The following is a 23,504-nucleotide window of genomic DNA, read 5'->3' as shown; positions in this document are numbered from 1 at the left end:
GAATCTCGATTAATTTGCGCAATATCGATTGAAATAATGTATATTTTATGGGGATAGTGATAAGTAAAATACCAGATACCGATACTATCGGAACCCCTTTACCCACCTCTAGCATACACAGTCACACTGGATCTCAAAATCTGGCGCTAAGCAACTTAAAAAGGAAGCGTCATAGTTAAATTAGTCAAATGTCTTATTTCCATCTGACAAAATGTCTAACGATATAGCTACTCTTTTAAAAGGCAACCGATTGGATGTGGAAACAGCCTGCAAAACTGTGGAGTCTAAATTTCAGGATATTGCAAGAGGATCTTGTCGAGGTGACGATGCATCCTATGCATTGAGATTCGATCTGAGTGTGCTGCGTCATATTTGCTTGGCTTTAAAAGATAATCTATACCAGAATGCCGATCTATACTGCGATATAGTGGCTGTTATGCTGCCACATGCAACACCCTACGAAGAGAAGCCCAGTTTATGGGAGTCCCACTTAGTCAGTTTGCGTTACATTCATCATGGCTTGTGGCAGCAGGTTTGTGTGCTCACAAATTCAAATTGGCACCTTTTAAGCATTATTTTGTTTTTAGCGATCCCTGAAAGCCTGCCAGAAGCTGTACAACCTCATTCGATCGCAACCCTGCCGCCTGCAAGCGGACACGGACCATAAAATATACTTGGACATACACTTGACCCACTTCAATGGCTTGCATTTGGAACTGCAGAAGCAAAACCTTCCCTTGGAGGCCACAAACCAACTGTGCCATTCTCTAGAGGCCCTGGGTGAACTCTTTGAGGCCATGAGGCAAAGAAAAATTACCGAAAATGGAAAACTTTTGGTGAAACTTAACGAGAACTTGTTTGGCAAAAGAGGCAGAACTTTCTTAAAAACCCTTAGCTTTCTGCCCTTGGAAAGTTTGTCTAAGATGTTTAACTCGCTGCTTAAGCTCCTGGCCAGCAGTTCTACTTCGGACTTGGCCGATCTATATCCTGAGTACCTGAGTTTTACCTTGGCCCTCGTGCAAATCGATACACTGGGCCCTCACGCAAACCAGCAACTATCACTGCAGCTGTTACGCATGTGCAAGGAGTTATATCGCCAGGAAACCAACCTAAGCTACGCACTGCAGCTGATCTACTACTATATCAAGTTAATCTACGTACGGGAGCCCACAGCCGACTTCAAACGCACCTATACAGATTTGTCGCGGAAGTTTCAGAGCTTTTTCGAGCACAAAGGAGCAGCTCATGCCAAGGAGCAATGGCTAACAGACCTTCTAGTGGCAAGTCAACGGCTGCAGGTTCTTATACATCAAAGTGGCAGTAAATCCCAGTCGCCTTTCCAGTTCTTCTGGCAGCAAATGGAGGGTGAGGGCAGTCCAGAGGCATATACAGCGCATTTTCAGCTGCTGCATAGCTGCGGTATTTTGTCGGCGAATGTGACAAGGAGTCCCCTGGGCGTCAGTTGCTCAAATGAGGCCTGCAAGAGCTTAAGAAGGCATTGCATTCTGGCATTTGGCTTGTGCGCACTGGATGCCTACATAAACTGGGAACCGTTGCAGGAGCAAAAGAGAGACAGGGTACGTTCTTAAACTGATTTAAATGTTAAGAAAGAACTAATTTATTTCCTCTTCCTGATTCAGAGCCCGCACAAACCACTGATTGCAATAGTCAGCTACTCAATGGACGTGGTTAAGACGATGAAGTGTCTGGGTCCCACAAGCGTGGAGGTCATCAAGCTCGTTCGCCAGCTGGTACATGTAGCAGATAAGGTGTCCTGTCCGGAGCAAATGTCCCTGCTATTGCCTCTATTGGAACCACTGCAGAAGTTGCGGGCTCTGATTGATGGAAAGGAAATGAATAGCCTTCTGCGTCGTCTTTTTAAGGCCAGCTTCCACTGCAAAGATCCCAACATGGCCGGCCAGCTGCAAGCCAGTTATTTGGCCTCGCTCACGAACCCCGCCCGACTACGTTCGCAGATCTGTTTGCATTACCACAATCAGGAAAAGGAAGGCAAGGAGATCAGCAAGTGCGTCTACGAGTGGCACGAGTCCTGTCCACTGCCCAACCCTCTAACTCCTGCCCAGAAGAAACAGCTCTACGACACGGATTTCTTTGCTGTGCTCCACTACTTGAGGGGCTCATCTTCTACGCATAAGCAGTCGCTTATCCGTTGCCGATTAAGTAATTACCACCTGGTTCTCTTGGCCAGGCAAATGCGCAACGATGCCTGCATTCTAAAGGAGTGTCAGAAGATTCGCTCGGAGTTAAAGAAACAGAGTTCGCTCAGCCGAATGGATTACTTGTTCTTGGGCCATGCAAGTGTAGGATTAATGTTGGACGCACTGGAGGCTCAAAAAACAAAGTTTTCCTCGAAAGAGATGACTGAAACATTTCTTGAAGAGTTGCTCCTCAGGCAGAATTTAACACAGATTAACGTCCAGCGGGAGCAGCGCTTAGTTAATTTAGCCAGTGAAGCTATTTGCGCTTTTAGTTACTTCTTTCACCAGGCAGATCAAGAGCCTCTAAGCATTGAGGAAACTCCCATTGATTGGGAGGCTTTGATTGACGACGGTGTTGCCGCTGCCATGGCTCTTTCCAGCATGGGCTATCGATCCGAAGAGGACGACGCCTGGCTGCTGCTCCTTAGGATAGGACGTCTGCTGGAAGATAGGTTTACCTACCTTCGGGCTCTAAACCATTTCCTGTCGCAGAATGAGGTTCACGCTAGATTGCAACTTAATCTCTCGGAGGAAGTGGAGTGGGCGGAGGAAATGCTGGATGATTTGTGGCCACAGCTGCAGGCAGGGAGATTTTTCAAGCGTCAGCAAACAACGGTGATGCTCTGCTTTTGTCACCTGGCCAGTTATTATGCCAGAATGGGTTGCATGAGCCACGCCCAGTTGCTTTTGCTGCAAGTGGAGCAGCTTCGCGGAGAGTTTCCCGAGCGAGTGGGAAAGAGTGATATCGTTTTGATCACCCTGCAAACAGTGCGTTTCAGACTGGACTACCAGCAAAAGAAGCCAAAGAGTCGCCGGATGCTGACGCCTCTGCGACAGCTGGACACTCTTCTGGACAACGTTCGGAATTTCTGCAACCTTTCTAGCTTGGACGGTGGCTCACTGCAACTGCTGCTCTCCACTCTCGTCAGAGAAAGCACAGAGTGTTCAGCAAATAGATTGAGCGAACGCCTGGCCTTCTCCAACATCGTGCTCCATTTGGTCCTCCAATCTGGCTTGGCCTTAAGGGCCATCGAGATATTTCTTGCCTGGCTGTGGACCAATCTGCAGATGGAAAACTTCGACAAGGCACAGTCGAAGCTGCGACTCATCGAACACTGCTTGAACATCACACCTTTGACACCCAAGGAAGTTTCCCTGGAAAAGGAAGTGGTTAAGGATCCTGCCGTTATCGACCTAACCAGCAACATGCATCTCCTTCAGCTGGTGGAGCCTATCAGAAAGCAGCAGCAACTAAATGTGAACTCTCCGAAGCTGCTCGTCGCGCGTCCGAATAGTCCCAGCTCCCAAGTTACATTGGATCGTTACTTGAGCCTAGATGATGCGCCTCCTACTCTTCGCGAGAGCTCGCAGCTTCAGTGCCTCTATTTTATTATGGGCTGTCTCCATGCGCGTCTTCGTTTCCTTCAGAGGAATAGCGAACAGCTAGACGAGTTCTATGAAAGGTCAGAGAATTGGCTGCAGAAAACACCAGAGATGAGTGCCTCAATGGGCTCCATGTGGCAGATGCAGCAGCTCTATCACCTCAATTATCTTCGCTTTAGGCGAAAGCATTCAGAGGCTATATCAACGGCTCAACTGGGTCTTAAAGTGCAGCTGCAAGCGGTGGACATTAATTACTCCTACAATTTTATGGCCCAGCTAAAGACGGCACAACTAGAGCTAAATCCCGCGGGCAAGGAGAAACCGGTGCCGAAAACTCTTCGTCGGGCACTGGTTTTTAATCAATCTCCAGAAAACAAGAGCCGCGCAGCAGCAGGATCCGCATCTGCAGTCAAGGAAAGGGTTGCCAAAGTGAAACAGTCCGCCAAAAAGGCACCAAGGTTCAGAATTTACGAGGAGCTCGAGCTTCGACCGCCGAGTGCTGCTAGCAACAGTAGCGGAGGAAGCGGTACTGAGAACACTCCACCCTCGGATCACGTGGACTTCAATACCTGCCAGCCCATCGAGATAAGCGACGATGACGATTCACCCCCGAGCCCCTTAAACCTTCCAAATCAAAGCCCAGGGAGAAACCAAAGGCCAAAGCGACGACGAAAGTCAAAGATTTGGACACCAGTTTGGAAGCAGTGGCCGTAAGTGCGAGGAGCACCAGAGCAAGGATACGCCAGCCGGAGGAAACACCAAAGACAGCGCCGCTTTCATCCAGAAGACCCAGGCGACAGCTGTCGGAACAGCAGGCGTCGGAAACGAAAACCATCAACACACGCAGACGAAACCGGGAATGATTAGCATAAGTAAAAAGTTATTTTCTATTCAAATAAATAAATATAAACTATTTGTTACAAGATAGCTGCTGCGGTAGAATACTTGTGTTCATATCCTTTTAGCAGGGGCATTAACGATGTCTTGCAGACGCCCTGGCTCCAGAAGCCTCGCTGAATTCGTTGACCGTCGTTGCCGTGGTGGAAAACACCCGTTCCTGACTTGCAGCCACCTTCAAATTGGCCTACATACCGATTTCCATTCGCTGTCCATTCAAAGTTCGGTTTGAATTAGAGATTAAGTATAAAGAAGTTTATAGAAATTAAATATTCAATTATATGAAATCAAAAAGTTAAAGAAAGGTATGTAGTTACTTCACCGCCTACCTGTAAAGAGGACACCTCTGCCGTGCATCCGGTCGAGCAGCCACTCCCCCACATAGATTCCTCCATCAGCCTGCCACAGGATACCCTGACCACTGCGCTGGTCGGCTAGCCACTGGCCAAAGTAAACGGAACCGTCGGGATAGAACTGCTTCCCCTCGCCCTTCCGCTTGTCCTGCTGCCACTCGCCCACGTAGATGCGTTGTATCCGGCCACCGGGCTCCTTCCTTCGCAGAGTTCCGTGGCCATGCCGCTGCCCCATCTCCCAGTGACCCTCGTAGACCAAACCGCTCCCAGAGCGCTTCACCCCGTACCCATGGGGCTGCATGCCCCACCACTTGCCCTGGTACCTGCCACCGGGATACCTTTGGCAGCGCACTCCGGAACCGTATCCGTTCGACGGGCACGACATGTCTCCTCCGGTGACTGAAACACTTCTGAGCGGGTCTGTCACATGCGGCGGTGCCATGTGGTGTCTTGGGTGGACGAAGCCAAGTCTTTGTGGGCGGCGTGCGTGCGGTGTCGCTTTTCTAATCAACCCCGAACAGCATGTCTTGCCACCATTTGACTTCCTCCAGCGACGGCACGCAAACTTAAGGAGGCCAAAGACATCGCCGTAATAGAAAATCGTTTGTTCCGGTTAAGTATATGTGGAAGAATCGTTTAATCAGTCGTATAAATTACAGCGCTACTTAGCTTACATTCAATAAGATCGAAAATAGACCGGCCAAAATAAACTAGTATATATATCTCTTCTGATTAAAAATGATCTATATCAAAACTTTTGACCGTAATACAGTTAAGTTGTTTCCTAATACTTGTTTATTAGATATGAATTGGCTTGTATTTAAAGCACTACAGTACGAATATTTTATATACCTCTGAATTATATGTATTATTAGTCCAGTATCATTTGTGAAATTAAACTCCGACACCATTTATAGAAAAGTCATTTAATCGTAAATTATATAGTATAAATTACAGCGCGTTCTCGCTTACATAATTGGCCTAACATTAAATTAGGGGCTAAGACAATTGAGGTGTGTCCAAAGAATTCCTAAACGATAAACGGGAAGACTGCCAAAGAATTTTCCAAAAAAATACGGCATACAGTTTAAAATACACGCAATAAATATATATAACAAATATAAGCTAATTTTTGAGGAATATTCGTCGAACGTGATCGTCCGAGTTATTGCTTTAATTAGGGTCTTTCATCACTGTCTATATCCATGCCTAGTAATTGCCGTACAAAATAATGAACTACAGCACTCCGTCCACACGCAATACAGAATACAGTTCGCGTATATACTCGTACTCGTATAGTAAAAATCTACTGCCTCCGCTTATCACAATTTGCATCCACTACAAATTTAAAATATGTGTTTCACTTAAATAGTCTGAGGCTTGCCCTGAGCCGCAATGTCTTTTTCGTTTGATCCACGCGTGGATCGCCAAAAAGCGCTACACAATATCCCCGGAGGCGCCGTAGTTCATGCCGTTGTTCCGGATGTTGTTGTGGTGCTCCAGGTGGTCCTGCTCCATCTGCTCCTTGAGCATCTCCAGCTCCCGGATGCCCGACACGGTCACCTCGTACTTGTGCGACACGAGGGAGCGGTAGAAGTGGATGGCGAAGGCCATGAAGATGATCATCACCGGGATGAGGACCACGCAGGCTGACCACGCCGCCGGCGGACTGATGTCGTAGAACTTCACCCAGCAGAGTATGGCTATCTCCAGCAGGAACAGGATCAGACCCAGCAGCGTGGAGAAGGCCCACGCCGTCTCGATGTACCAGTGGAGGCGCTCGTGCGGCGACTCGTGGACCAGGGAAATACTGTGCAGATTACACACCGTCTCGATGTTCGGCAGGATGCAGGTGCTGATCATCAGGGCCAGCATGTGCACCGCCACCAGCATCGTGGTGCAGATGGCGAAGGCGATCAGCATGCCCGGCGGCACCTTTGTGTCGCTGTCCAATTGCACCTCCACCATCGCCACCTATAAAGGGATCGGAAAAGAAGGGAAGGGAAATCAATCATTAATGATATTCTATTCACTTAGGGAAGTATCGAAACGATGCCCCGGCATTTCCTCCATTATTATTAGCCGTTTCTCGCGAGAAAATTTGGCAGCTAAGCAAAAGTGCTCTTATATTATATGGGCTGAATGGACTAAATTATCTGATCCGCCTCTAATCCCCTGGCTCCCCTGCTGCTACATTTTATGTGTACATGTGGAATGCATAACAAGCAGACTGTCCGAATAATAGACCTGTAAATACCTCTTCACTTAATTAACTGCGAGCATAAATCAAATAGTGCATACGAAATCTGCAATACTCAATTCGTGAATACTCAACTGTAGAAAGACAAGCCCATTAAGTTTGTTGAAATAATTGTTTATACTTCACATACAAATTAAAATGGATATTTGCCAACCATATATTGTAGTTGGGAAATTTCTAATATGACGAACTGAAACAATTGTGGGATTCTGGCATTAAATACTTTAATAGAGCTGGGAACAGTCATGATCTTTCTGCATGCATGTTTTCCCTTTATTTATTTCCCTATTCAGTTAATTTCATTCTCTAATTGATAAATGATTATTATTTAATTGTTTAAAGAGCCTAATATACCCCTTATTAATGGGCACCGAACACATGTGAAGAGCAAACAGCTAACAGACTTGTTTGGCCAACACAAAGGTAGTGGGAATAAAATCAAAACTATTTTGTTGGCCCTCAATTTGTCGCTGCCGGCATCGAAAATAATTATGTTGGTAAGGCATAGATGAAAGTGCAGGCTAATTAGTAATATATGCATTTGAACATGTGTGGTTATCCCTGTCGTGATTTAAATTACTTGAATGGGACACCGCGAGATGGGAAATCATTCGAACGGAACAAACAACATATTGCATTTCGATGCCAGATTTGTCAAGTGGAACATTTTATTGATACTATAAAAATACTTTATAAAGGTAGTGTATGCACTCTTCGTGGTGGCAAATTCATGTCTATGCTGATCAACACATACGCTATAGCCAAATAAAAAGATTTTGGCTTGTGGCAGAACTTTTGACCCTGTACATTAAGTTGGGTTAATGTTTGTATGCACTCCGACGGGTTTAGATATTGTACCAAAATCTAAGGCCAGAAATAAATGAAATTTTAAGCTGGGAAACGGTAATGCTCAATAAACGTCTAATACTCAGAATTCTTTATAGGTTCATTATACAATGCATTTTAAGTGCCTTTAAAAAGCTGTTGAGTCAAATCACTATTTTGGGCAAATGGAATTCCAAATACCGTTGTATTCATTTTTATATTCCAAAGATTTAGAGTACATATTGCCGTATAGACAAAGCTGATTTAAATGATTACATTTTTTTTATTTAAACAGACGCTATCAGTAAACAATGCTATTGAGATGTTATATGGGGATAGCTTTATATTGCTTCAGATAGAAAAGTTCTATAAAAACAAAGGATTTTTAAAGCGTTGTAGACAACTGATCATAAATACTAGTTCTTCAGTTTCTAAGAATTTAATAATCAATTTCAATGTAATTCTCTCAACTCTAATTTCTATATTAATATGATTTTATGATTTAGTTATTCCCCGGAGTATCTACGAGTATACATCTCTTCATCGCTATGACTTATCCTTAATTGTACAGTGATCAAACACTCACCATGGCGAATCCGGAGAGCAGGGCGGACGTCTTGCTGGAGGCCTTTAGCTTGGCCCGACTCAGCTGCAGCTTCCGCCAGGAGAGGTAGGTGGGCGAGTGGAGGTCCTCGCCGGACTGCGACATGCTGCTGCTGCCGGTGCGGTGGTGTCCTCGCGGCTGAAAGCGGTAGGATTGGTTCTGTTGGTACGTGCGCAACTGAAAGGGCGGCGGCTGGGCCGCGAATGGGGACGATGCTATGGAGGCGAAGGGTGCGAGTGGTGCTAGTGGTGCTAGTGGCGCTAGTGGGGCTACTGCCGAAGCTGCCGCCGCCGAAGCTGCTGCCGCTGAAGCCGCGAATGCTGGCGAGCCGTCTCGCTGCTGCGCAGTGAAGCGTCTCGCTTGCGGCGAATTCGAATTGAACTGGCTGTGATAGAGGTACCGCGACGAGCCGACGAAATTGCTCGCTCTCAGATTGCCCAGATTGTGAGCGGCGGGCACCTGGTGCAGCTGCTGCAGGTGGAGGGGCTGGCCGGAGGCGGGGTGGGCGTGTCCGAGGTTCCCTATATGCGGCCGCATATAGTCGCCGCCGTAGTCGCCGGTTGCCGCTGTGGCTGTGGCTGTAGCCGCCGCCGTGTAGGCATCCACACTGGCCGCCAATCTGGCAGTGGCATGCAGAGCGCTCGCCAAGGCCGAAGGTGGCTGCCGAGTCCCCAAGCGGCTGTTCGGCAGCTGATGTTGCTGTTGCTGTTGCTGCTGCTGCTGCAGGTGATGGTGCATCGCCGCCTGGCTGCGCCTCGAGCTGGGGAGAACGTCGAGGGTCTCACTGCTCGCCGTCCGCTCGGTGGACGTCTCGAAGGAGCCCTGCCGGTGGCTCAGCATCAGGCTGCTCTGACTTAAGTTGGCCCGGGCGAAGCGCAGGTTGCTCAGCCCCGCGGCCGGCAGCAGGTGCTCCTCCTCGTGCTCCTCCGCCGGTGATTGGGACTTTTCCTGCTCCTCGGCCTTCATTGTCTTCTGTCTGCGTGGCGGCCTTAGAGGTATCTGCTCCTCCGACTTGATCTCGCCCTCTTCAAAAGGTGGCATCGGCTACTGGCCAAGCTCTAAACTCTGTTTTCTGATCTGTCCGATCAGTTGGTATCAGTCTGTTAACTTTTTTTGGCTTTATAGCTTATTCTCTGCAGTTAGTGCTTAAAACTTGTCCAAGAATCCTGATCTATAAAGTTTCAGCTTGTCGTTAGCTATACAAGATCATAGAATTTCAATAGTAGTTGGCGAGGACAATCAAAGCAGCTCTAACCGCTTTCAATTTTGAATTTTGCCACACAAGATCTACAAAATATTCCTTTAACAGTCTGATCGGTTTCCTTATGTGGGTTTAAATATACAGCTTACTTTAATGTCAGTTCTTAAGCTGTTCCAAAAGGTCAAAAGTGAGACCAACAATTTAAGGGGCTCTCGGAATACCGTTCAACTTTATGTGCTCCGCAAGTTGACCGAACCGATCGGCTGATTTCCAATGTCTGGCGTATATTAATAAATAAAAATATTCCATCGGGTCATAAAGGTCTCATGTTGGTTATCGACAACGCCCTGCCTCAATTATGTGGCACTTAGAACAATTCAATTTGATGTTCGCTGCACTGGATTCGCAGTAGCTATTATTATTATTCACTTCTCAACTGTTTGGACCTAGGGTTAAGGATTTTATTGCTTTTCTCTCTGGGCTCTTGGGAATATTAAATTTATTGGCACCTTTTACAGTTTTTGGATCTTTAGAATATGAATTGTTATTACTTTCGATTGGCGACTGTTCATCGTTCTTAAATTCTCCGAAGTCGGAATATAACTTATCAACTCGTCACTGAACTCAGGGTTTAGTGCTATCGTTGGTTTTACTTAGTTTTAAACATATGTTTTATTAGCCTTCACACTTCAGAGCATGACTCAACTATGGAGCTGAATTCTTTAGCTTTCTGCAGCACCAAGTGTATCTCAATTCGCAGAACGTGGAACCAATGTACTTGGACTCCGAGTAATCTCAGTTCTAGAGTTCGTTCGCCACTTGTCACTGTAATCTCGTTGATTTTCCGCTGTTTTTCGAGGGGCTTATTTCATTAGGTTCCGTTTCACTTGGATGATTTTGCAATGCTTCCCATTGATGATGCTGAATGATTTCGCTGGCTGTTATTGTTTTTATTTTTTGCACATGACAATTGATCAACAATTACCCACATAGGCACACACACGCACGGTGAAAATTTCTCGCCTCTCTCTTCGCCGCACTCTCTTTTTTCATTCTTTTGTGTGCGTTATAATATTTACTTTTTATTTATAAACACATTTTATGGGTATGGGACTTATAAAATGTAAAATACATGTGTCAATAAAACGGTTTCAGCAGACACTTGTTGCCGACTTAAGTTCTTTTGTATTTTTTTTCGATGTGGCCAAGGCCAAGAGTCGTACTCTAAAGAGTGCTGCACCCAAAAAAAAGGTGGAAAACCAAAGCGGAAAGCAGCAAAAAATCACGGATGCTGGCGACGACACTTCCGCAAAAAAGCCACGCAAGAAATTGAATCGAAAAGTAATTCTTGCCTTCTCGCCACGAGTTTGATTCAGGTGCGCGGTGCACATTTATTTCGATTTCATTTCTGCGTCCGCGTTTCGCTTTTCGCGCTTCTTGTTCCTTCGGCGATGGCAAGTTAACAACTAACTGACTGATACGGCTCTGCCAGCAGAGCGGCCAAGCTGAGCGGTAAGCACCGGCGGTGCGGCGGCGGCACAGCGGTAGCTGAGCGGCAGCGACGACGAATATTTAAATTCGACAATCAATTCGAGCGGTGCGGCCTGCGATGACACAAAAAACAACAACAGCTACTATAATGGCAATCGAACTATTACAGTACAACTTCTACAAAACGAACTACGGATTGAAGAGAACAAATTAGAAATATATCAAGGGTTAGCTCTTCTTGTCAGAAACATGAACTTCAAATTGGTTAGCTAAGAAATAATATTTACAAGTGAATGTTGAACAAATCCTGCGTCGAATTCAAACATGCCAACAGAATATACATTTTAGTTTTTAAATTCATTCAACTAATGTTTTGGTTAGCTAAGTCGCACCGTACAGAAAAGCCATTTGAATGAAAGCGTTTAAAGAGAGAGTGAGCGAGAAATAGAAACGGAAAGAGAACTATCTACCAGACAGGTGAAGAACCAGAAGAGGCGAAATCGAAACTACAGGAAAACAAACAGTAACAGGGGAAAAGGGGGTGAAGAGAGAGTTGCGAGGACAAAGGGGGAGGAAGAGGGGGTGGCGTCTGGCGCTGCTTTTGGCAATCGATCAGTGATCATAGACCGATGAATGGGGAAGACAGTCGGGTGATTAAACACACGCACATACGACACACAGTGGCACAGCGAAGACCCTGAACTTAAACTAGTGATTCAAGATCCGATCAACAGATAGACAACCACTTAAACCACCAGGGACACAATCCTCCGCGCGTTTAAGAAAACCACATCATAGATCAATACTCTCTGGTTTAAAGATGTGTAGGAGGATTCTTTTTTTATTTCGATCATAATTGGAGTTTTCAAGCTTTTTTATATAGAGTGACTCACATTCAAAATGTGATATTTTTCAAGGAAATTGTGTCATGAAATCTTGTTACTTCAACTGCTCTAATAGCCAACCAAAACAAGCTGTCCAAAACCAGTTTAGCATAAGGGCTAAAACGATTAAATCTCGTTTTGACTTTCTTTGCGAGTGTGCCGCACTCAAAGTGCTCTCAATGAAGTCTCGGTGATGGTAAATGCTGGAGTATACCAATATGTTCTGATCTTCGCAATGGTGGGACTTGCCCGCCACACCGTAAATATAGTGACCACAATAAAGCGGGCTTCCCATGTCCATCTGGCACATGTTGCCCCTGCCTGAATAACTTCCCATGCAGATGCATTTACTGCAGTACTCCTTGCAAGCAGTCGTCGAGGACCTCTGCGATTTCAGCTGGAGAAGCTCGTTAACATAGGGTCCGTTCTGGAGGCAAGATACGAGATTATCTTGTTCGAAAAGTACTTAATCAGAACATCATTGAACATCACTCACATAATATATTCTGCCCCATCCGACAGTTTGGCAAAGCCACGTGGAGTTCATCTCGTTATGCGGCAAGTGCACGGCGAACCTGTCACCGGTAACGGCCCGATTCAGCTTCAACATGGCCAAGTTGGAGCACCCTACATCGGATTCCGTGTCCAGCACCACCTCATCCACCTTAAAGATGTTGCGAGGCGGCGGCTTCATTAATCGCCTTTGTGCAAAGACTACAACCCTCAAGTTCCTTCGGCTGGTGGCCTGATTTGGTGTGCTCTTCGGCAAGGTGCTCACACAGCAGCCGGTGGTCAGGACCCACCGGGTGGCCACGATGGAGCCGACGCAAAAGTGATTGTCGCCCCAGCTGCGGATGTGCCTGGTCGTCCTGATCGACACCACATTCTGGTGGTATCTTCTTCCTACCGTAATGGCCGTTTCATGACCCTTGACACTTGAATGAGCAACATAAGAGAGGAGCCACAGGAAGAGGAGGCACTGCATCCCCAGTGAGATGTAGCACTGTGTCTCGATGTTTTTCGATCATTAAAGTGGGCAAATTAATCAACTTAATTTCCAAAGTATACTCGATACGAAAGTAATGAGATTCAATTCATATTTGTATAGCAAATCAGGTTTTAAAAATTCTTACTAACCAAAATCGAGCAATGTATTAATGAATCAACTTTCTAATGTGGGTTACCTAAAATTGAATATATGTACTCAAATATTTGCAAAAGACAAGTTAATAAATAAGCTTGCAACAACTTCAGCAAACAGAAACAGTTCAATAAAATCAATTTCGTTCTCCTTTAAATTCAATTGTTCCACTAAAAACCACAATTTTTGAGATATGACGATATTTTCGAGAACGAAAGTGCCTCGTTTTTCTGGCTTACACAAATACAAATCTGGTTAATGTTAATATTAACTTGAGCTGTCAAATGCAACGAGTTTTCTTGGGCTCTCCAGCCGCCTGACTTCCTTCAGAATAAATACAAAGTGTAACCACTTCAAAAATGTGAATATAAATAAGCCCAGCAGATAAAGCAGAACAAAAATCGGAAGGTGTCAGCTGGCGGTTGGTGTTTAATTTCCCCTCCGAACCGAGGCGAAATACGTATGCAAACACACACCTGGATTTCAGAGGCGCCGACCAAGGAGCACCTCATTTCTTGAGTGCTCGTGGGTGGGTGCGTGTTTTTATTATCACCGGCGAAAAGAAAAGCAAATAAGGCAGACCCGATAAGCAAAGCGAACGACTCTTGGAGCCAATTAGACGCCGGTTCTACGATATTTCCATGACCATTTACAATTTCATTGTCAGTGCTGTTCGCCAAAAACACTGTTCAATAATTCAGCAGGTTCCACAGGTAACTCCGTCATACCTGGGGTGTGTATGTGTGTGCGTTGTGTGTATTTTCGAATGTCGGTGCGATCTTGTTCGACTTGAAACTTAGGCCTTGTTTGTTTGTCAGATTTAGTGGCTCGATTGAGCGGGCGCATTCAGCAGGGAATAGCGAAATTTAGATATGAAATACGTTATTTACGATGGGACTACAATGACAAGAAATGAGATTTATTTATTGGCACTTTCGGTACAAATAGTATTCGCTTTAAAATACTTTTTTATGAACACTTTTCTTTATCAGTTTTTTTCCGACAGAAAAGTTTTTATCTTTGAAAACAATTTCTTTGAATTTTAGCAATTTGCTAATTGCCAAACCATCCAGAAAATAACATTTGCTACTGGGACAGAAAATGTCACTAGAGTTGTACAACAAATTCGTTGATGTTTGCAGGTTATATCGTTTTTAGACACCTAAATATAGCTGCAGCTAAATTATGTAGAATGTACAAATTGAATTTGGCAGCCCACTCAACAAATGTCATTGTTCTTTCCTCGCTTTATTTTGATTGGGAAACTTACTAATTGTAATCACATCAAAAAAAAAAATAACAACATATACAATTTTGTAGAATTAATATATACGCCTAATGCTTTTGACTATAAGAAATCTGTAGTACCCCTAAAAACTTTTATGCCACACTATTATTTTACCTATCATAAGTTCCCTTGATAAATGGAACTTAAAAACTAAATCACGACTTGAATAGACCAAAACTGTGATTTATCTGCTGAATGCGCCCACTGCCAACGCGTAAGAGAGAGTGGGGATGAGAGAGAGGTTACGAGAGAGTGGCTTCCATAGCATCGCTTTTTAAGTGCGGGTGGGAAAGAGACGGGACGAGAGGGAAGATCGAAGAGACAGAGATCGGGAATTGATTTGTTATTGGACTTACCTTAGCCTGGTTTTGAGATGGAGGAGGCGGTGGTGGGAACTGCAGCAGCGAGTTGCTGATGCTGGAACGTTGGAATCCGGCGCTGTTGTTGCTATTGCTGCCGCTTCCAGTGGGACTGTTGCTGTGATGCGGATGGGGGTGGGGGTGCAGCGGGAATTGCTGCTGGAACTGGTGTCCGGTGGCCACGGAGGTGGCTGCTGCAACGGCGGCGGCCACAACGTGCTGGAAGTGATGCTGCTGCTGGTTTCCAGTGACGGTCACTGCTGAACTCCTTGCCAACCTCTGAACAGAGGAGGTAAGCGGCGATTTCGATGGCGTCTCTAGGCCTCCAGTGTTAGCCGTGGTCCACACAGACATTTTGGCCCAGAATGTGCGAATTCTTCTGCGTTTTTAAGTACTTCTGCCATGGTGCACGGAAATATACAAGCAAATAAAAAGAGAGCAACGGTTGAGTTAGCAACGACACAACGAAAGCAGTGAGGTGCAAATTAAGTACGATCGGCGAGGTTTGAAAGTAAACTAAACAAAAAACAAATTAATTCAACAGCATTTCGTTGCTTTACTTCTGCCCAGCGATAAAAAATTGCCTAACGCCTGACGCTAACTTATCGATCTATCGATTTCCTCAGTGGTGGGACGCCAGCCGTCAGCTGTTACGTTTATGTTTTTACGCAAAAGGCGCCAAATATGAAGATGTTTTTAACCGGGAGGGCTTTAGTCAGAAACTTTGAATTGGTTCTCTCCCAGGTCAGTAGATTTCTATTTACTATTTGCCAAAGTGCCAAGACGCCAACGTAGGCCAATTAATCAAACGCCCACCCACAGTCATTTGAATTAATCAAATTGTTTGCAGTGCTTTACGCCCTGACACACATTTTAATTTGCCAATGGCTGCCTTTTGGTCTTTTTCGAATTCATTCTGATTCAGAGAGCCCTCTTTTTGATTTGGTTTGCTAATTTTCTTTCACATTCTTCCGGCGTGGGCACAAATATTTTATTCTTGGTCAGCGTATGTAAATATATACATACAAACATACATATGGACATTGCATCTGTCGCTCTTTTGTTGTCTGCCTTGAACTTGCAAATTTCCAATGGGTGTGAGGAGTGCAGCGATTGTTTCTAGCATAACTGTGCTATTCGCCCTCCCTTTCAGTTGTCTAATATTCACACCCACACTTTCGCAAGTGTTTGGCAATGGCTTTCTTCGCTTTTCTTTCGCTGTTTTCCTTTGTCTGTGCTATTGCTTTGCTTTGTTTGGGAATTAATTTACATCCCATCGATAGATAAAGCGAGTCATGTGCCGATGAACAGACCTAGAACCGTTATCTATTGGATATGCCCAAACCCCGCGAGCACTCACGTATTTGCATAGCAACAGTCGTGATCAAAGTAATAAGTTCTTTAAGATATAACATGTAGTAAGCTCTTGCCAAAATACTTTCATAATTCAAGAATCACGACGACTCAAAAGTTAACTCGATCAATCCACAGCATACCTTTTAAACGCTCATAATATCATTATTTGATTAAAACAATCAATGACAGAAAGTATTTTTAGCTGTAAGTAAAGAGGCTACTAAATTTGTTTATAGTTGAAGATATCTATGGTCTACGATCTAATGTTCTACCCGCTGCTGTTAGTGGACGTATTAGAATTTCCTTGTGGGCCGTGCGTCGCCTTCAAGGTGTTACAAATGTGCGCAAATGCCATTATCGGTTATCAGGCGGCTATACAATATTTGTTTGGCAACCAAACAAACGGGTCGGGGGGTTAGGGCCCAATAACTATAATATTTTTGCATGCCCTGCTTCCGTGGCGAGCACGACTTGGACTTGGGTCGTGAATGTAAACAATTGCGGGCAATTGAAATCAATAAGCGATCCGAGTGCCGCAGACGTTGTAATCCCTTCTGGGTCTCTCAATTCCAAGCTCTACTCGATATGTGTTTTTTATTATTATTTTCTTTGCTTGGGGCATGCGACAAAGATGCCAAGTCACTGGCTATTAATAAAACTTCGCTCAGAAATCAACATTCGATAAGAAGAAAAAAACAAACAATGCAAACACCATGAATGTGTGTCTGTGGGCTTCGGGGAGTACATATGTACATATATGTAAATATGTACTTATATCGCAAATGAATTTGTTCAACTACAACATATGTACATAAACAATCAGCCCATTTGACAGTGACGCAGATTTCTAAAATCGGATTCAAACTGGAGAAACAGCGAATTCTTGGAAGCGACTTCAAACACTCAAAACTCTTAAATTCTTATCGAGCATTTTCTTTATCTGAAAAGTAACTCGTTTTATACACAATGCTTGAAACGCTTAAAGGTTTTAATGATTGCTAATTATATAACTCTTAAAAGCTCTTTTCGAACAAAACACTTTATAACTTTTGACCTGCTACAAAGTCCCTTTTAATTAAACTTCAGCTATTGCGTTTTACAGTTGAGATGGAAACTTCTGGTTTCTCCTAAAGATCTTAAATAAATAATTCCCGAATTTTAAGCAACTGCTTATAATTAATATAAGAAAATATATACATTTTCAGCAGAGTCACATCTTGTAAAATCGGTAAGCTAAAAATGTTGTTTTGTTTTGTAAACATCTGTTGAACCATAATATCTGCATTTTTATGCAAATTTGGGCTTTTAAACCTGCTTCTTTAGAATAAAAGCACCTCATTAGTCACCCATAAATAGCCCAAAAAAGTCAGCCAATTAACATAAAATATCATATTTAATTCATACTTAAAAAGAGTTGACAATAGTTGGCGAAAACAATATAGTAAGTAATACAGATGCACAGCTAGGAGCTAAGTACGCGGCACTTTTAAGGACTAATGGACAAGACAAGACGATCGATCACAAGGATCACAAGGCAACAACTGGCGCTACAGTGTGTCCTCTATTTGGCTGACTAACTTCAGTTCGACCCTATTGGATGGTGGGCTTGATGGAGCCCATGGAGTTCTTGCGATGATGGTTGACCTCGAACCGCTTCATGATGCTGGCCACAATGGACGAGGGCGGCATGTCCGGATTTCCGGTCAGCCCTCTGTAGCCCAGAACACTCGAGTCGGCCAGGGATCGGGCCAAAGTCAGTCTTTGCACGAAGGCATCGGTATCGATGCCGGGTACCTGGGAGGGTTTGAGGAACCGCCGCGGAATGCGGGACAGCATGTCCTCGGAGCTCAGGGGTCCGAAGCCCAGGTTGATGAGTATGGCCTCGGGATCGGGTTTCCGCGCCTCCAGCAGACTGTCCACACTGGAGTACCGACTCGAGTCGGACTGCACGGACACGGAGCTGTCTCTGAGGAGCAGGCTGCTGAACCTCTGCTGCCTCTGCGCCTGGGGACTCAATTCGGGCGCTGTGCTGCAGGACTCGAAGGACTCCTCGTGGCGCAGGCAGCGGGAACTCGTGGCGGAAATGTGACGCAGGGGCATGGCGACGACGGGCGATAACTGCTCCACATCCGGGTCGGCGTTCTCCTCCAGATCGGCGGCGTACTCCATGTCGTCGGCGTCCACGGCGGACGACTGCCGCTGGAGCTTTCTGCGCCTGCGCAGCGGCTTGCTGGGCGGAAAGTGGGCGCTGGGCAGGTGGTCGCTGCTGCCCGCCAGCTGCTCGGCGGTACAATCGACCTTGGCCCCCGTCCGGCCCTCGAAATTGCTGCAGCTGTGCGAACGCTCCATGGCGTTTTGTGTAATAGATGTTGCACAGATACTCAGATACTCAGATACTCGGATCTGTATCTAGTGTTTAGTATCTTGAATGACTTTTCTGTGGTCACGGCTGCTCGGGTTACAAGCAAACGTCGCCTCGCGATCTCGATTCAAGCTCAGCTTTTGGACATATTTGGTAATGGCCAGAATCAGGGCCTTTAAATTTCAATTTCAATTTCAAATGCGCGTGCGTGTGTGCGTGTGTGCGCGTGTGTGTTCAATAACAAAAGCGACAACAATTTGTGTTATTTGTTATTTGGTTAATTTGTTGTTGTTTTTCGCAAGCGCCTTTTCGGTGGAAACGTGTTTTTCTATATTCCGCGCGTTTCTGTTAATTTGTTGTTCGCATTTGCCGTATTTGTGTGTTTGTCTGTTTTTGTTTATTTTTTCGCTCGGTGTGGTGTGCTGGAGATGCGGAGTGTTAATCAGCCGGAGAGCTTCTGACCCCGGATTTGGATTTGGAACGATCGAGTGCGAGTGCGAGTGCGAGTGTTTTCACGATCGCTTGACATTGATATTGGTAATGGGAAGTGTAACGAACGGCTTTCTGGACCAGCTTTGTTTGCCCAATATTGTTGGTATTTATTCGCGTCTTAAGTACACAAGTGTGGTCATTCACAGAGTTCGACTCGAAGTTCAGTTCGAGTTTGGAATATATAATTGTCGTATTATTATTTATATTTTTGCCCGTGGCTTTCTCTTTGCGCTTCGCTGGGCGTCCGCTTCGCAACGAGTGATCTTCAAAACTGAAACTGAAATCACAAGCCCCAAACGAAACGCCCCAAGCACGATCGGAGCTTTTACGCCGGAGAAAAAGAGTAAAAAAAAAGAGAGAGAGAGAGAGGGAGAGGTAAAGTGAAATCAGAGCCGAGGAAATTGGGGAGCGAAAGAGTAGTATCGCGATCGGACTGAGCTGGAATTACTTTGCGACCCCACGACAATTTCCTCGGGCGCAACGCCAATCTATTAAGAAGTTGTGATTCTCCACTCCCCAGAATTCCCACATCTCCCCACGCAACACCGTCGGGGAAAAACCTTCGCTCGCCTTCGTATCTCCTCGATAAAAAGCAACACTTTAATATTATTGACACGTTCCGGGGCTCTGGGACCGATTTCATTCCGTTTATTGGGCCTTTCGCATTGCCCTTATTTGCTTAATGAAATGTGTACTTTTTACGGCTTAAACGGTCCATTGTTAAACAATTTGGGCATCATAAAGATCTATCTAACTGCAGCAGGAAGATTTCGGGCTAATTGTAAATGGGGATCAGGCTTTACGATCGCGTAAGCAATGGGAACTTTTGATCTTAGCCCTGTTTGTTTAACTTAAGGCCACTCTCGCCCAGATTCGCATGCAGATGCGGAAGAGTCACGCAGATGGAAAACACAAACAGGGGAAATTGTTTAAACCAGTTAATAAGTGGCGCGGGAAAAGCTCTCAGGTAAAAGCTTTCGGCTCAAACAGCTGTGACTGCCGGTTGCCCTAACCAATTCAGAGCGATTCGATCTCCGCCTGGAGGCGAGCATTTCTTTCAGCACTGCGAGAATCTAAAATAAGATCGGAGCTTCAAATGTCAATCTTTAAAAAGATTGCTCTGAATTTCAATAGGGTAAATAAGGGAAAGATAGAGATATTAATGTTACCTTAATCTGATTTTGACCTGATCATTTGCTTAGTTTTTAATGATTTAATAACACAAGTTGTTAGCTGTGAACGAAACGACTTTATCTTGCCTAATAAACATTTCAATCTGTGATGACTTTCTTGATTAAAATTTAATTGTTTAAGGTGCTTTAGCTTCAACCTCAGTTTCTCCCTTTGTATTCATACTTGACACGCTTAGGAGCCTATCTTATTTAAATTCATAATTACGCCTTTAAATTAAGGCATAACTTGTTTAACACAAATAAAAGGATTACTTAGTGTCTTTAAGTAGATTTTCTCCCGGTGCACCCGCCGCCTTTCCCAACCTCAACTTCAGACGCTTGTAATTCATACTTGACACGTTCTGGCCACTGACTTGCTGAGCTGCGTAATTGTATCTCGGAATCTCTGGATCACGAGAACAGTGGCAGCAACCTCAAGCCCCTCAAGCCAAAGGTTCTGTCAACAGATCTTCCCCCGACTGACAAAGGTCCAAGTGTATCGGCTGGCAAATGTACTCAGACTCATACTCATACTCATTCCATACTCGGAGCATGCAAGCACTGTATAACCAGCGCAAATTTACACAATTCTTCAAAAATTGACTCGGGCTATCAAGGCCAGACGGAATGGAGCAGCCATAAATCTGCGTTCCGCGATCGTACAACGAATATTCTAATGAAGCCAAGTAAATTTGATAAATTCAATTAAAGGTGAGCAGGGGGATGTCATAATCACGCCGAGCAATTAACTCTCGACCGACGTCGATGATGCTATAAGCAGTCATCAATTGAGCAACTGGGATCTAATGAAGGTTCCAATGCGATCGGGCGATTGGAGTGGGAGGTTTCGGACTGAAGTTCGCATCTGACTAGGAAACGGGGAAATACCAATGCCGTCTTTGTTCTTGGCTAACACGATCAGCATGATATGGCGGTTAATTCAGATAAGAGAAAGGGCAGATTTCTCGACCCTGATCCTGGGCGCTGACAATTATTTCTGGCTAAATAATGAGGCACAATAAATTACTTAATTTTCCCAGAACATCTAGATTTGTGAGTTATGCAAGCGATATTAAACACGAAAGTTAAGCGAACCCAATACGAATAACAGTAATTATAGTGACACAATGATGGCGTGTCTAGGGTTAACCTGTGACTCAACAGGGCGTACACTGAGAGAAGAATTTATGTTGGTTTATTTGCAACAAAAGAACCATTTATATTCCATTTATTCTTATTTATTATTATTATTATTATTTCAATTGACACTGAAGATAGCATGTTATTTATATACGTTTACTACTTTTTTCTGGGTTTAGAAGACTAGTTTCGTGCAGTGTAGAGGCCCTGATCCAGAATCACCCAAAACCGTTAGGTTCGATTCAATCAATGGCTCACGCGCCCTTTTCAATTGATAGTAATTGGCAGTTATTCTACGGTTGTAATGTATACAAGCGAAAGTGTAAATTGCAATTGAAATTTCAGCATTGTCAAGTAGTTTGAGTGCAACTTGGAATTGCAAATGACCGACCGACAGGAGAAGGGAAGTTCCAGTTGGAAATGGATATTGGATATGGGAATGCGAATGGGAATGGGAATCCAGAATTGGGAGCTGCTCACCTGTATTTCTTCCCGTTGAGCGCACTATCTTACTTTTTATCCGTTTTTAAAGGCGCAACGAAACAAGTTGCCGTTTTTTGCTCGTTGCCGCTTCTAGGTTTTATAAGCACGTGTTTGGGTTGGCGACTTTTCCGGCTTCCAGCTAATGCACTTTCTATGCCATCACATCATAACATTCACAGTCGAACTTCCATAAAAGGCACAAGCATTTGTCACAGCCAAACAACTTAATTTCAAGAATCAAGAATTTATGTTTTTATACATTGACAAATAAAATAAACATCATTATAAACTAATATATAAAGATTACGTTTTTTTATTTACTTTAGTCAAAAGATTGTTTGGCGCTTAGAAGACCACAACAAAAACATTTCATTTTAGAGATACAATATCTGAACATTTAAGATAAGATTATCTTTGACGTAAGATCTATGTTTTGTAGGTGGTATGGAAACAATTTATAATAAAAATTGAATTTTCATTTGTAGTAAGATTTTATATTTGACTTATATAAGCTCTTCTGTACTTTCTAAAAGGGCTTACATTCTGCAGCAGCCACCCACAACCGGAGCGAATCGTTTTGAATTTTGAACTGAGGAAGGTGAATGGTTTTCCATCCGACGAATGGTTGTCACTCTCTGGGAGCTCTTCATGCGGTTTTTCTTCGCCGCAGGCCACGTTATCTGCGGATCATCCGCGAGCTCCTTTTTTATCTTGTCACTGATTATAATTATTTTAGTGTAGTCAACTGTCGGCCAAATATTTGCACATTGTTTGTTGTGCAAATGAAATGCTTCAGACCCACGAACAAACAGTTACGATGCTTAGAAATATGCACAGAAAAAGGAACACAAAAGTCGAAACGGGGGAAAAAAGGAAAATAAAAAATGCAAGAAGCCCGCGAAGCACAACAGAAAATAAAAATACAAGATAAATACGGCGGCAGCGAGCACACACGTTCGCTTTTCTGCGAGCTCCGAATGAATGAAAAGTTTGCTGCCAACGCAAAGATAAATAAATACCGATGCCTCTGCCGGAAAGCGCAGCAGCAGCGACGTCGACGCCGGCAGCGGCGGCATTGCACATTTTGTTGCTGGCCCAGGTATTTTGCCGTTAGATTCTTGGTGTTTTCGAAAAGCTAACCAGCCGGTTTTTCAGATAGTTTTGTAAAATGTCAAATGTGTATGAATATTGTAAAGATATTTTTACACGCGCAGGTATGCTACACGCTTCTGCATGTGTATCTACATGTACATGTAGAATATAAGTAAATTGTTGGATTTTATACCCTTGCAGGGCACTTGAAAGCCTATAACTTATCTTTATAATGTCCGATTTTGGATTGGTATACCTCAAAATGCTTGTGACAAAGTCACCTAAGAAACTGCATCATTAGTTTGGTTCCGATGTTCCGATGATGTTACCCCTTGTCAAAAATCCGAAAAGTGGATTTTTCGGCAAATTTGTCCTTTCTTGTTAAAGCTGTATTTTTCATCAAGTCCCTTTGGCAAAAACAGCTTATTTACTTTTTGTTCTTTATTTAAATGTTGTGTATTCATTATAATTATATTGTACAATTTGTTTTATTTGCTTGTTT

General features: G+C 44.2%; 5 protein-coding genes across 7 annotated transcripts; 1 reads left to right on the top strand and 4 right to left on the bottom strand.

Annotated features, from left to right (window-relative positions):
- Positions 1-122: 122 nt before the first annotated feature.
- LOC108094003 (protein three rows) lies at positions 123-4,529 on the top strand. The gene is given in 4 exon segments (XM_017194428.2): positions 123-532; positions 588-1,577; positions 1,641-4,209; positions 4,212-4,529. Coding segments are annotated over 4 exon segments (4,134 nt in total). The 5' UTR covers positions 123-211; the 3' UTR covers positions 4,466-4,529.
- LOC108094004 (MORN repeat-containing protein 3) lies at positions 4,520-5,237 on the bottom strand. The gene is made up of 2 exons (XM_017194430.2): positions 4,829-5,237; positions 4,520-4,707 (listed from the first exon to the last, which is right to left on the bottom strand). Exons 1-2 carry the CDS (start codon positions 5,235-5,237, stop codon positions 4,520-4,522), a joined length of 597 nt encoding a protein of 198 aa, XP_017049919.1.
- A 222-nt stretch (positions 5,238-5,459) lies between these two features.
- LOC108093847 (calcium release-activated calcium channel protein 1) lies at positions 5,460-22,868 on the bottom strand. Of its 3 annotated transcripts, XM_017194182.2 has the most exons (5): positions 22,451-22,868; positions 21,908-22,133; positions 14,903-15,302; positions 8,524-8,679; positions 5,460-6,826 (listed from the first exon to the last, which is right to left on the bottom strand). In XM_017194182.2, the coding sequence occupies exons 3-5, from the start codon at positions 15,257-15,259 to the stop codon at positions 6,290-6,292; spliced, it is 1,050 nt and encodes a 349-aa protein (XP_017049671.1). In that variant the 5' UTR covers positions 15,260-15,302; positions 21,908-22,133; positions 22,451-22,868; the 3' UTR covers positions 5,460-6,289. The 3 variants fall into 3 exon arrangements, with proteins under 3 accessions (XP_017049671.1, XP_017049672.1, XP_017049670.1); XM_017194183.2 differs by lacking the exon at positions 21,908-22,133; XM_017194181.2 differs by lacking the exons at positions 14,903-15,302; positions 21,908-22,133; positions 22,451-22,868 and having other exon boundaries at positions 8,524-11,205.
- LOC108093849 (putative trypsin-6) lies at positions 12,047-14,676 on the bottom strand. The gene is made up of 2 exons (XM_017194184.2): positions 12,614-14,676; positions 12,047-12,544 (listed from the first exon to the last, which is right to left on the bottom strand). The coding sequence occupies exons 1-2, from the start codon at positions 13,100-13,102 to the stop codon at positions 12,173-12,175; spliced, it is 861 nt and encodes a 286-aa protein (XP_017049673.1). The 5' UTR covers positions 13,103-14,676; the 3' UTR covers positions 12,047-12,172.
- LOC108093850 lies at positions 17,636-19,392 on the bottom strand. Its single transcript, XM_017194185.2, has one exon. It carries the CDS (start codon positions 18,608-18,610, stop codon positions 17,852-17,854), a length of 759 nt encoding a protein of 252 aa, XP_017049674.1. The 5' UTR covers positions 18,611-19,392; the 3' UTR covers positions 17,636-17,851.
- Positions 22,869-23,504: the final 636 nt, after the last annotated feature.

This window comes from Drosophila ficusphila, unplaced genomic scaffold (genome assembly GCF_018152265.1).
Source record: "Drosophila ficusphila isolate 14025-0441.05 unplaced genomic scaffold, ASM1815226v1 contig_414, whole genome shotgun sequence".
In the NCBI taxonomy this organism is placed as follows: Eukaryota; Metazoa; Arthropoda; class Insecta; order Diptera; family Drosophilidae; genus Drosophila; species Drosophila ficusphila.
Note: the sequence above shows the minus strand (reverse complement) of the source record. Positions and strands in the feature narration are given on the sequence as shown.